Genomic DNA, 14,610 nt, shown 5'->3' with positions numbered 1-14,610 from the left:
TCAAATCGTCGTTCGTCAGGGGCTACTTGTCTTTTTTCAAATAAATCTGTGAAATCCTCCTCCTCCTCCAATTCCATTTCCAGTTCTTGGCTCGTAATCACCAACGTTTTGTTGATGGCAACATTATCAAACCCGTTAAAATCATTCACGAACTTCGGGTATAGCTTCTTCCATATACCATTCATAACTGTACTCTGTACATCGTTCCATGTTGCTGCTATGTTCTGTCCAGCCTTGTAGATATCGTATATCTTCCAAAAGTCACAAAGGGTGATGGACTCATCAAGATCAGTTGAAGCATGACTGAAGTGGGAGGGTCTTTACTTTTACCTTTATTATATGTACTAGCAGAAAGGTTTTCTGCTAGCCACTTGATAATATTTTCGCATTTTCTTCCCATTTCTAATCATTTTAAAAATTTTACGCCTAATTATTTCTCTCTATAATAGTGCTCACTTGCCTAGTAAATATTGCTTTTATTATTTTATCACAGTTATAATCCCTCTTTTTTAAACAAACATCACGGTAGTCCAACAACAGAGGGAGAAGTAGTTTGTCGAGTTTTACCTTCCCCTCAAAGCATCATAGTGATTTCTATTCAGCAGCCCATTTGTAAGCTTTGCAGTGTGTGTGTGAGAGAGAGAGAGAGAGAGGGAGGACATTGAAAACAATGAATGAAATAAACATGAAATAAAAGAGCATTACTACAGATGTATACGCCCCCGACTTAATGGTCTCATAACATCCAGAAAAATGGATACTTTTTAACAAAATTTTCTAAAACTACTGCTTAGATAGTGTGGCTTCAAATTATTAGGAATTTATGGGAAAGAACTTTTGCGAGGAGGTGGAGTGGGGAGTTTCAGAAAACTCATTCGGTCTGACTTTTTTCCCTCATAACTTTCAGGAAGATGGGTATCTTTTAATGAAAATTTATACACATCCCTTTCAAACAGCATAGATTACGATTATAAAGAAATTTGTGGGGGAAATATTTTCGGGGATTTTACCCATTTTTTTAAAAACCAAAGTCTTCGAAATGATGGGCGGGGTATGCATCTTTGTATGAAAAAGTTTTGAAAACTTATTTTTACATCCCCCCTCCCGGACCTACTTTGGCCTTTTTTTTTTTTCGGTAACAAAAAATAAAGAAAATTTGTTAATATTTTCAGAGGGAAAAGTGATTTGAGGACGATTTGGCTGTTGTTTCTAGCACATTCAAAGACAACCCTCCTCGTTTCTTTATCATTCTCGCATGTATTAATGTTTTTCAATATCCCCACCACCACCACCTAAATACATTTATATGCTATAAAAAAGAAAATTTGAGAAATTATGAATTCTTTGCAACCCCACTCCCTACTCCCGATTGTTTCTGTTTAGAAGTTTGAATATTGGAAAGCCTGAGAAGGTCATTGCTGGCGTTTAAACATAGTGATTTTAAAAAATTACGGAGATGAACTTGCATAGCAAGTGACTTGATCTGAGATCGTGTGCTGAAATAAAAACAATTGCAGCGTGGAAGATGTTTGTAAACCATTCAAGAACACACAAATACCGTTAGTTTCACTTCAACATTAAAGGTTCATTTGTGTCAAAATATTTTCATCGCTTTGAAACCGCGACCTGTTCTCTGACAAAACTTCATGAAAGTGATGCAGTACGAAGTTTTGTCAGGGAACAGCGCACGCACACACACACACACACACCACGTACACACACACACAGACACACACATGCACGCACACACACAACCACACACACGCACGCATGCATACACGTACACACAAACCCCCACACACACACACATTCATTGCCTTTTATTTGTGTGTATGTGTATCTATGTGCGTGCGCGAGTGTGTATTGGTATGTGTGTGTGACTGTTGAAGTTGTGTTTGGAAACTGAATAAGGTGCAAGTTTCGAGTACTTGTCGGTAACTTTTTGTTTTTTCTCTCTTCGTCTTCTAATAGTAATTACCCAGCTTTCTAGGCTCTTCTCACAGCTATCCCGCGTTCAAAAATTATACGGGTATTTAAAAAAAAATTCATTCAATAACTAATGTTTTTACATTACGTATACATTAATAGCGAATTAAAACTTAAAAGAGAAACTTTGCAAATGAAAATGGAATACTCCGCAGTGAATGCAATGAATATTTAAATTTGTGATGAAATGGACGCAGTGAATATTTAAATTTGCGAGAAATTGGACTTTAAAAAAATTCAATAAACTTGAGAAATCGAAATTATAGGAAATTTCTTAGAACATGAATTTATAAAAATATTTCCAGACAGTCAACCCTTTAATAATTTAGTAATTGTTACATATCTAATTAATAAGCAACTTTATTCATTATAGTATAGATGTATGTAATTATTCAGTTTCATTTCAAGATTTTTTGCCAATAGAGAAAGAACCGGTTTCTAACTTAGATCCAAGGCTCCCTCATTTGAATTTCAACAACATCAACAGAGTATTTTTGCATGTATGTGAGTATATGTGCAGTATTTGGAGTTAGTGCATGTAGAGATTTGTATGTTTTATTTTATGCATATATATACTCATACATATAGTTGTTTGTCTAAACATGCTTATATATATATGTTATATCGCAATACTACACAGTGGCTGTGTGAGCTACGAAATCATCGTCACTGTTATGTCGCACGTTCGGATGGCCTCTACTCGCTCTACTCTTACTACTCACGACGTCTAGGCTTCTCTCTATATATCTACGTATTGGACTAGCCTACTTCATCGTCTGGGGGCGTCCACACAATAATATACTTAAATGGTAAACTTCTGGAAAGTTTTACAAATGTTTACAGTTCCAGTGATGGCTTGTACATGTAGTCTTCGAATCAGCTTTCTCCTTTCTGGTTTTGAGAATCCTAATTTCTCAAGATTGGTACTTAGGAAGTGTGTTACATATACCAGGGCTACGAAAATATAATTAAAATTTGTTTAAAATATGTGGACCTCGTTTTGCTAAAAATAGCAACCAATAATCTTAAAATTACATTTTAGTATTTTAAAAAAAGGTATGATAATTTCATAATTGTTTCAAATTGTGGCACAAGATTAGCAGTTTTAGGGTAAGAGAGTCAGTCGAGTACATCGACTCCGGTACTTGATTAATACTTTTATTTCATTGACCTTGAAAGGCAAAGTTATATTGTAAATATATAAATGAGAAACTTGAATTAGAATAAAAGTAAAATAAGTTTTATTTCAATTTAATTAATATCTTTATTTTGGAAATCAGTATTCATTTCATTAGTATTAAATCACAATGAAATTTGAAAAAATAAAATAAAATTAGATATGATTATTCTCCCTGTGTCACTTTACCTGATATTACTCGAGTGACAAAATATATATTCCGTACATTACTCATTATATGAATGTTACACTATGGGGTTTCCATATTTTACTCGTCATATGAAAGTTACACTACAGGGTTTCCGTACTTTTTCTCTGGCTTTAAAGCAATATTTGGAATCAGCGCTAAAAGAAGTTAGTGAAATATTCGTCGTCTTTTGTTTATTCGCTTTTTTTTTTTTTTACGTTCTCGCTGCATATAGAATTGAACTACATCGATATCTGCTAATGAACTGGATATCTTATTCGTAGCCAATATGGACTGAGCATCTTACTTTAGATTGCTTGCTTAATCCCTTCACTCTCAGAGACGCATAGCATAGGCTGTCGATGACTTTTCTCCACTGTTCACGACTCAGGGCTGTATTTTTCTGTTTCTTTTCAGTTAGATCTGTTTTTTTTTTTTTTCTGCTCTGCCCGAGGGAAGGTATTCCTCTCTCCAAGTTTTGTTGATTTTGAATTATCACCAATATTTCTGTACCTTTGTTTTTTTTTTCAAGGTAAAGGTGTTGGTAAATCCATTTTTACATCTGGCAAGAGGTGGCTCATTTTTAGCTTGGTCCTGACGTTCTCAGTTCAAATTCCGCTACGGTCGACTTTGCCTTTCATCCTTTCGGGGCCGGTAAAATAAGTACCAGTTGAGTACTGGGGTCGATGTAATTGACTTACCTCCTCCCAAAAAATTTCAGGCCTTGTGCCTATAGTAGAAAGGATGGTCAATATACAGTTTAAGACCCGGTCACGAAAACAAAATAAAAAACAGCCTACTAGACGTTAAAAAAATGTGTAGAAAATGAATATGAAAATAAAAATTTGCGCAAACGAGCGGGGAGTGGGGAGAGGACTTTCGGAAAATTCCCTCATAACTTTAAGGAAAATGGATATATATTGATGAATTTCTATAGAAATACCGTTCAAATGGTACAGATTACAATAATAAAGTAATTTCTGGGGAAAATGTTTTCCGAAAGGGTGGGGAGGGGATTTCGTAAAATTCACACGATCCGGTGTTTTCCCTCATAACTTTCAGGAAAATGGATATCTTTTAAGGAAATTTTACAGAAACACCTTTCAAACAATATAGATTACGATTATAAATAAATTTTATAGAGAAAATGTTTTCCGAAGGGGTGGAGAGCAGAGTGTCGGGAAATTCACACGATCCGTTTTTTTCCCTCATAACTTTCAGGATCTAGTTTAGCATCCAAAAGTCACCAAAACGAAAAAAAATTAGTCTACTAAGTGTAAAACAAACCATGTAGAAGACGAATATGAAGACAAAAATTAGCGCAGACGAAAGAGGGGTGAGCGTGGAGAGACTTTTGGAAATTTCACACGATCCGATTTTTCCCCCCATAACTTTCAGGAAAATGGATAGCTTTTAATGAAATTTTACAGAAACGCCTTTAAAACGGCATGGATTACTATCATAAAGAAATTGTGAAGATAAATGTTTTCTTGAAAGTTATAAGTGAAAAAAATCGGATCGTGTGAATTTTCCGAATATCCTCTCCCCACCCATCCCCTTCCGTTTGCTCAAATTTTTGTTTTCATATTCGTTTTCTACACGTTTTTTACACCTATTACAGTAGTTTTTTTTCCGTTTTGGTGACCGGGAGCTAAGCTAGATCCTGAAAGTTATGAGGGGTAAAAACGGATCGTATGAACTTTCCGGCAGTCCTCTTCCCACCTCTTCGGAAAACATTTTCCCCCAAAATTTCTTTATAATTATAATCTATGCTGTTTGAAAGGTGTTTCTGTAAAATTTCATTAAATAGATATCCATTTTCCTGAAAGTTATGGGGGAAAAAATCGGATCGTATGAATTTCCCGAAAGTCTTCTCCCCACCCACCCCACATTTCTTTTTCTACACGGCTTTTTACACCAAGTAGACTGGGAGGGGGCATTGTGACCGGGCGCTAAACTAGATCCTGAAAGTTATGAGGATCGCGTGAACTTTCGGACAGTTCTCTCTCCACCCCTTCGGAAAGCATTTTCTCCAGAAATTTCTTTATAATCGTAATTTGTGTAATTTGAACGGTATTTCTATAAAATTTCATCAATATATATCCATTTTCCTTAAAGTTATGAGGGAAAAATCGGATCTTGGGAATTTTCCGAAAGTCCTCTCAACCCATTCGTTTGCGCAAATTTTTGTTTTCATATTCATTTCCTACACATTTTTTTTTTACACCCGCTAGGCTGGTTGAGGGTCTGTATATTGACCGAAAGGATTATTAGCCTGACCCTTATCCTTTGACCTGTCAATCATAAGAAGTCCTGCCAGAGCTTGCGCTCCACTGACATTGCTCTCAGCACCATTGAAACACTTAGGCCTCTACACTGCTACAAGGACTGGAACCTTGAGGTGGATATTTTATATAAGTTATGTATAGTTATTAATAGAATTTATTATTCTAAATAGGCGCAGGCGTGGCTGTGTGTTAAGAAGCTTGCTTCTCAACTACATGGTTTAGGGTTCAGTCTCACTGCATCACATCTTCTGTATCTTCTACTGTAGCATCGGGCCGACCAAAACCTTGTAAGTGGATTTGGTAGATGGAAACTGAAAGACGCCCGTCGTGTGCGCGCGTGCGTATGTGTGTGTGTATATGCGTGTCTTTGTGTTTGTCCCCCCACCACCACTTGACAACCGGTGTTGGTGTGTAACTATGCGGCTCGGCAAAAGAGACCGATAGAATAAGTACTGGTGGGTCGATACATTCGATTAAAATTTCTTCTTGGTTGTGTTCCAGCATGGCTGCTGACTAATGACTGAAACAAGTAGAATAAAAGATAAGTTAATCATTAGTTAATCATTATAAAGATAATTGATAAAGGTAATTTAATCATAATCAAAGGTAAGTTAATCATTCCTATGATGCGGCGATCTGACTGAATCGCTATAGTATCAGAAAGAACACTTTGCCAAATGTGTTTCGGCCCTCTGTGCACTGAATTCAAATCTTGCTGAGATCACCTTTTTCCTTTTTTTGTATACGAGGATCGATAAATAATCAAACAGCTTTAATTTTCTCTGGGAGATGACTAAAAATAAATAAATAAATAAATAAAACATAACGAAGAAGAAAGAACGTTTATATCACAGTTTTACCATTTCTTTCACCACTACTCTGCGAATACAGCAAGAGGGAAAGTAGTATTTCTGTTAACTACTACTCAAGAAGTTTTTTTTTGTTGTTTGTTTTCGTTTCTGCTTTAGATTTAAAGATGGAAACGCCCAAACAAGAAAACGAAGCATTCGCCGCCATATTATATGCCGAACCCGGTGCCCTCGGTTTGATTGCAAACATTATGGCAGCGACTGTGGTAGCTGTGGAGAATATCCTCAATGAAAATGGTTCTCCTCCTGCTCTCATCCTTTCTGGTAAGTTTTCATGTCTTGGCTTGTCTGTTTGGAATAATCTCTTATGATAAAAGGCAGATTTTCTCTGCCTCCCACATAGTTTGTTTTTAATACAATTGTACAATATAGAATTTCTTCAATTGGAATTTACCTATGATTTTTCGAAGTAGATTCGATTGGGTCATGGCATCTGGTAAGTTTTCATGTCTTGGCTTGTCTGTTTGGAATAATCTCTTATGATAAAAGGCAGATTTTCTCTGCCTCCCACATAGTTTGTTTTTAATACAATTGTACAATATAGAATTTCTTCAATTGGAATTTACCTATGATTTTTCGAAGTAGATTCGATTGGGTCATGGCATATACATTTTTTTCAATTTCACCCCCAATTCAGCAAAAATTCGAGAAAACTCAATATTTTACGATTTGCCTCTCTCATTTCAAATGCTTTACTCCTGCTATTACCACACTTTCTCCTACAGATCACACATTCTGCTACTTTCTCTTATTAATGCTTAAACCAATCCTAAAAAAAAAGGAAACAGACATCTGTCGCTAACTTTTTGTAGTATTCATTGGCGAGCGTACTTCAGTTGTCAATTGTTGAAAGAAAGAAATTGTAAGCTAAGAAGGTGTGTGTATGTGTGCGTGTGTGTGTGTAGGAAGTGAAGGATAAAAATATGGCAAGAAGTGGACAGATGTACATATATACATACATACATCCATACATACATGTGTGTGTGTGTGTGTATTAATGTGTGTGTGTGTGTGTTATCTCTCTATATAAAGCTGAAGTTGTCTGTGTGCGGCAGGTTTGGTAGCCTTCAGCTAACACTATCTCCTCCGAGACCCTGCGGCGCAAGTTGACCAAAATTGAGAGTATGATAGAAGAAGGGTTGCTCTTCCTTCCGTAGAAGATAAAATTCAAATCGGACCATGTTAACAACAAAAATTATTTACATCAAAAAGGTGCTTTTTTCTATGAAAATCCCTATTTTTTACGATTTTTTCACTGCTGTGTCGCCACTTTTCGGTGTATTCAACCAGAAAAATGTTCACTTGAAGAGAATAACAAGCTACATAATGCAAAATTCTTACTTTTCAAAAATTCCAATTCCAGCGGGTCGAAACAAACCCGAGCAACGCCGGGCGATACTGCTGGTAAAGTTATAAGCAAAAGAGATGATATTGTTTTAGAAAGGTTTCTGGTCAATAGAGAATTTCACAGCTTATATATTCTGTGGTGTAGTAATTTATGATAAATGCAAGCAGTCGAATCATTAAGAACAGAAAAAACATTTGATTTCGTTCGTAAAAGACATTCCGAGGGAGTTTTAATTACCAGCGTTAACAATAAGAATTAATCCTGTAGTATTTTGGTAGGGTTTTTACGCCAATTGGTGTAATAACCCTCCCTAGACACAAGATTTGTCTCAACACGTGAATTCATATCAAGAATCTTGCAAACCGAATAGAAAAATTAAATAAAAATGAAATTGTAGATCAAGTTAAAGAAATGACCTGTTATAGTAATTACGAGAGGATGCTGAAAAGCCCCTGGCTTTGGGTAAAAGAAAATATAAAAGGATCAGTTAATTATGATTTCATTTAACACATTCCCCTCTCACATTCACACACTTATTGCAGCGGTCCATCAGTTTTTCTAAGCCCTGTAAAAGAACTCGGGAGATTGGGACACAAACCAGTCCTTTCGCGACACCCTTAAAGCCAGGAACTTTCGGCAATCCCTCGTACATGAATAAATCAGTCATAATAATAAAGAAAATTGGCGAGCTGGCAGAATCGTCAGTACGTCGGACTAAATGCTTAGCAGCATTTCTTCCGACTCTTTCTTTACGCTCTAAGTTCAAATTCTGCTGAGTTCAACTTTACGTTTTATCCTTTCAGGGTCGATAAAATAAGCACCAGTTGAGGCATGGAGTCAATGTTTTCAACTTGCCTACCCCCACCTCAAAATTGTTGGTCTTGAACCAAAATTTGAAATAATAACAACGATAATATTTCTTTTGTGAGAAGCGATTAGCAGAAAACTCAACAAAAGTGAAAAAGAAATGCTTTTATTTAGAGCAATTAATTATATCAATGATTATATATAAGCAGAGCCAAAAAAAAGAGAGCTTGAAAATAGAATCAAGCTCTACATTGAAATAAATATATGATATATCTTTATATATAAAAGTGAAGTTGTGTGTCTGTCTACTCCGATTTAGATTCCTAACTACTCCCACATTTTGCGGTGCAGTTTAACCAAAACCGGGTATCTTATAGTCGTGATTCATATCGAGCCCTTCTGGGTATTAGCGCGCGTCTACGATGAGTCTACGATTTTAAAAATAATTTACCATAATTTTTTTCCATTTTCATGCATATTTTTTAAAGGGAAGTAACTCTCTAAAAATGTCTACGATGACTAAACGATTTTTAAAAAAATTTACCATCATATTTTTTCCATTTTTAATGCATTTTTTTGCTATTTTTTGGCTATAACTCTCTAAAAATGCTGTATAGTTATTTCCCTTACAACCCGAGCAACGCCGGGCGATACTGCTAGTTCTACATAATTTTCAGGTGTCCCTACGTTTCAGTGGTTAAAAGCCTCGTTAGACTATTTTCAAGTCTTATTGCCACCTGTCTTTGACAAAATGTTTTACTCAACTCACACTACATCAGTGGAATTCATGGAATCGATACCAGTGGCATATCGATATGAGATTGACTTGAGCTAGGAATCAAATCCACGTGTACAAATTCTTGATCGAAAAGCACACACAAAAGTGAAAGAGATGATATAGTCATAATAATTTAATGAGAGAACGTGGTATGCTAGAATTTCAGGTAACACTTCGATTTATTCATTCCGTGTGACGTAATTAATATTTATCCTTTTATGTTGTAGGTGTCCATCTCATTGTTATTGGAGGATTTCTGCAATTACTGGCCGGATTTATGTCTTATCGACGTAACGATCACTTGACAGGATCTGCTTTCATTGTCTTTGCCTCTCTTTGGACAATTCAGGGTATCAACCACATAATGATGACTTCATTGCCACAAACAGCAATGCAGTACGGAGTTCTACCCGGAATGATTGGCTTCATGGCTATGTCTGTCATACTCAGTATGTGTGCAGCAACAGTAAACTATATCATGCCTCCAGTTCTGGTTGCTATCATGATAGCTTTAATTTTCGAGGGCGTCGGTTTATTTTTTCTCTGGGGCAGGCGTGTAGCTGCTGCATTCGAAATCATTATTGCTTTATCTGGAATTTACGGCGTTGTTGTAATGACACTGAAAGGAGTAAGCCAAAGATATATTTTACCTGGTTTTGGAAATGCTCCCTACGACGTGCTCCTAGTTCGAACCAAAGCACCGAAATCGAAACAAAACGAAAAAAAGAAAAACACTAAATATGCTGAACCAATGGGGATGGGGTTTATCGGTAATGTGGTTCCTGCCACAGTGCTCGCCTTTTATCATCTTGGTTTCTTCACAGATTTTCGTCCAGCAATTCCAATGTTCTTAAGTAGTTTATTTTGCCAACTATGCGCGAGTTATTATTCGTTTCTACGCCAAGATTTCTTCAATGCAATTTTATACATCATTTACACAGTATTCTGGACATCAAAAGGCATTACTGAACTTCTGGTAACGATGGATTTCGCTGGTATAGAAACACTTCGCACTAATTTCTATGGACAGTGGGCTTTGTTAATAATTATGCTGATTTTGTTGGTATGTTCCATGTGCCAGACTAAGATCCTTTATTTATACAACTTACTCTTCACTTTAATGATTATTCTTTCTCTTGATCACATACCGATACCCGTTTACAACTTCACGTTCGGAGTTCCTTGCTGTTTAATTGCCATTTTCAGTCTTTTTATGTCTACTTCTTATCTGATTAACTCGATTGCCGAAAAAACTGTCCTCTACGTTGGTGCAGAGGTCTGTGACGTCGAAAAGCTGCGTCGCCTTTTCGAGAGACTAACAGCTTGCACAAGGTTTGTACTGCTTTATAATTGGAACTTGAAGATTAAAACTAATGACTAAATCATTGAATTATCAATCGGCTGACTAACATTTTCATATTCTTTTCAGGAGTGTTGGTGCCAAAGTAAAGTATTATGATGAAAGTCTTGCTCCCGACGAAGTTGTCGAAACACTTTGCTTTCTTGGCAACAGTATCTCGTGCATATGCATTTCTTCCTTAGAAATTACACACGGCACTGAATGCTTACCATGGTTACTCGTCACTGGAGTGGCGCTTTCGCTCTATGTTGCTAGATGTTCATATACTTGTGGAAGTTTATCAAAAACTTATATGCTATTCGTGTACACATTTTATTGGATTTGTTGGTCAATATATTTAATAAATCGTACGTATGTTCATTATTCTTTATTGCTCTCTCACTTTGCGTATAAGACCTCAACTCGTAATAACATCTGATTGGCGACTTTTGTGATTTGTGTATATATGTGTGTAATGCGTGTGTTTAACGTAGACAAAGAGGCAAAACTTAGGTGTACTTTTTTACATGATTTTCATGTATTTCTGTTATATTGTCTTTGTAGCATCTTTGGCTTTTGTTCTCCGGCCAGCATCTCTCGCTGTAATCACTCTACATACTCTGGGTATGTTCTTCGTTATGTCATTCCATAAGATATGGATCCCGTTTACTCTGTTCTTTGAACTCAACATGATAGCTTTCGTGATCAGATGTTTTGCTGTTAACCAGCCATGGATGAACTTCGTCACAGCTTTACTAGCAGGTAAGTTTGTTGGTGGGACGACCCTAGAGCGAGGTAGCAAGGTGATAGGACTTGAACGAGGGGGAGATGGGTGTACGGAGAGGACATTTTTGTTGTTACTGTTGCTGCTGTTTAGTCCCGATTAACTCTTGATGCAGTGAACTTATGATGGAAAGCATTTGACCCACGAATGCTCTGTCTTTTTGTATATCAGGGACTACGTTTGATCAACATGCAGAATAATTTGTAAAAATAAGTGATGGTAAATTGTGTCAGAATTGATGATAATGAAATCCCATAATTTCGTAAGCCCAAGTACCTAACTATATTATATATTCTAGTGATATCACGAACATTTCGGAAATAGCAGCTGAGGTACACCGTTGCGGTACACTTTTCACTGGTGTTTGTTGCCTACCCAACAACGAAAACCAGTGAAAATCCACCGGAAAGCGTTTGATATTCGATGGATGGAGTTCCTATGTTCGTTTAGGTCACATATGTAGTCGTGAAGTTGTGAATAGCTTTTTTTCCCCCTCTCTCATTTCTTCGCGTGTCCTGACGGTAGGGTCATGACTCCGAAATTGCTAAATGCAATGTTCAACAGTTCAACAGTTCAACAGTTGTTTTAACTTCACTTTTGTGCTTCATTTCCAGTTGTTTCGACCTCAACGAGATTTTATCTAATGCTATTTTAAAATATCTTCATTAAAAGTGTGGCAGTGTGTGTGATATGGGTGAAGGGTATAAACGTTGGCCCCCAAAAGCGAAAATATTGTGCTTTACGTGCAAAGTTCCTTGAGATATCTGTTCAACACCAATCCATTTTTCATTCTCGCCGTCAGAAGTGCAGTGAATGAATGATTAGAATGTAGTAACCCTATAACCAACAGCGCTATTATTCAATCTTGGCATAGAAAAATAAATAAATATAGGCGTAAGCGTGACTGTGGAGTAAGAAGTTTACTTCCTAACCACATGCTTTCGGGTTCAGTCCCTCAGCATTGCACATTGAGCCAGTGTCATCTGCTATAACCCCGGGCTGACTAAAGTCTCGTGAGTGGACTTGGTAAATGGAAACTGAAAGAAGCCCGTCATATGCGAGTGTGTTTGTGTGTGTACCCCACCACCGCTAGACAACCGGTGTTGGTTTGTTTACGTTCTCGTAACTTAGCGATATGGCATAAGGAACTGATAGAATAAGTACCCGGCTTTAAAACCAAAAATAAAGTGCTGCAGTCGATTCGTTCGACTAAAACCCTTCAAGGCGGTGCTCCAGCATAGCCGCAGTTCAGTGACCGAAACAAGTAAAAGATGTAAATAAATAAGATATATCCAGAGGGGGAAAATTGTTGTAAACATTAACAATGCACGTTTGTAATACATATAAATACATCGGGCTATATCTGTTTTGTTTAAGGAATTGTCTCACTCTATGGAACCTTTGCTGGAATGACAAATGGAACGTTACAAGGTCATCTTGTACCTTTGGGAGATCCTATATTAAAAGTAAGAATTGCATTATGATCTTTCTTTTTTTTTATGCAATTTTGCATCTTCAAGCCAATGATTTTCAAACAGTGCTCCGCGGAAATTGAACGTGCTTGCTTGTTTCAGTAGGCTTCGTTGAACCTTGTGGTGTGCGATCTGTAGCGTAGCTGATATCCTCACTGTTTGAGAGATATAATAGAAATGATCCCGTGTCAGATAACAACCATCTTCGGCTATTTTGACCCTGTTGTGTCCACTGCTCTGATTGGTTGACATTGGTGCAGTTTGTCTCTTGACTTATTTTGCGCCAGTGTGTAAGCCAACCAATCACGACCTTCGGATAAGGTCCCATGACACAGTCTTTTGGGGGTTTCACGAAGGCCGTGATTGGTTGGCTTACACACTGGCGTGAAATAAGTCGAGAGACAAACTGCGCCAATGTCAACCAATCAGAGCAGTGAACACTACAGGGTCAAAATAGCCGAAGATGGTTGTTATCTAACACGAGATCATTTCTAATATATGTCTCAAACGGTGAGAATATCACCTAGCTACGCTACACGCTTATGACATCGTTCGTGCGTTTGTACAGGTTTTAAGGCTAGGGTGTTAGGGTTTAGGGTTAGTGTTAAGGTTTTAGGGTTAGGATTGTCATAAATAACAGTGACAAACGAAATATACACCGCCGATAGTTGTTGTTGACAAACAACAGCAGTAATTTTATTCAGCTGAATACACGTCATTGATTGGTTGAAATTACTGAAATACGGGAACTTTAACGTGAAATAACTTCGTTAATATAAGTTTTTCTCGAAAATGCTAAGAGTAAAACATGTTTTATATGATAAATTCTACCAGTGTCCGAAGTTTTAAAGTGTTTAGTTACAAAAAATTATTTTTTAAATTTGTAGGTCAAAAGGTAAAGATCCGTTGATAGCACAAATACATTATAACAGTTCAAAATAATCTTTTTTAAGCGAATTTTCTTTTTATATTATATACGAAGTGTATCGAGATACCTTTATTTGCTCGAAAGAACAGCGCATGTAAAGAAAAATGTTTTCCAAGTCGACTGACTATTAACACGAAACCAAAACAAACACAGAGAATAAAATTTATATTTCAATGATTAAGGAATATATTTTTAACAAAGGAACTAAAGATATTTAAGTTTCAGTATGTATGTGTATATATATATACACACACGAATAAGATATTTCTTAATCCTTCCTTCTGAAATGTACTTGACGCACTGTGTTTTGTTTAAATTTGTTATTAAAATGCCAACATCTACCGAAAGCAATCATATCAAAATTAGTTTGTTGGATTTTTAACTCTTTCGTGTCCAAAGCATTTTCATAAGTTTGTCCTAACGTCTGGAGGGAAAACGACCGTACGTAAGGAGTTGGTGACAGAAATGTCTCCTTTTAAACGCCGCACGGTCGTCCCACAAAAGATAGCCAAAATACATGGTATAAATGAATAAGTGCCAAAAGGAATAATGAGGACGATAACCGTTCTACTGTTTGAGAGAGAAGACTTTATTTACAGATGTATACAATAAGATAAAGTATGGGTGCTAGCAAAGTGGAGTGTCTG

General features: G+C 36.7%; 1 protein-coding gene across 1 annotated transcript in view; it reads left to right on the top strand.

Moving 5' to 3' along the window:
• LOC115219664 overlaps window positions 1-14,610 on the top strand; it is a 32,636-nt gene that overhangs the window by 3,969 nt on the left and 14,057 nt on the right. Inside the window, exons 2-6 of the mRNA XM_036509583.1 lie at window positions 6,607-6,771; window positions 9,668-10,772; window positions 10,870-11,147; window positions 11,344-11,541; window positions 12,941-13,029. Coding sequence (XP_036365476.1) covers window positions 6,615-6,771; window positions 9,668-10,772; window positions 10,870-11,147; window positions 11,344-11,541; window positions 12,941-13,029 — 1,827 coding nt within the window. The 5' untranslated portion in view covers window positions 6,607-6,614. The remainder of the gene's footprint in view (window positions 1-6,606; window positions 6,772-9,667; window positions 10,773-10,869; window positions 11,148-11,343; window positions 11,542-12,940; window positions 13,030-14,610) is intronic.

The sequence above is a fragment of the Octopus sinensis genome, linkage group LG15 (genome assembly GCF_006345805.1).
Source record: "Octopus sinensis linkage group LG15, ASM634580v1, whole genome shotgun sequence".
In the NCBI taxonomy this organism is placed as follows: domain Eukaryota; kingdom Metazoa; phylum Mollusca; class Cephalopoda; order Octopoda; family Octopodidae; genus Octopus; species Octopus sinensis.
Note: the sequence above shows the minus strand (reverse complement) of the source record. Positions and strands in the feature narration are given on the sequence as shown.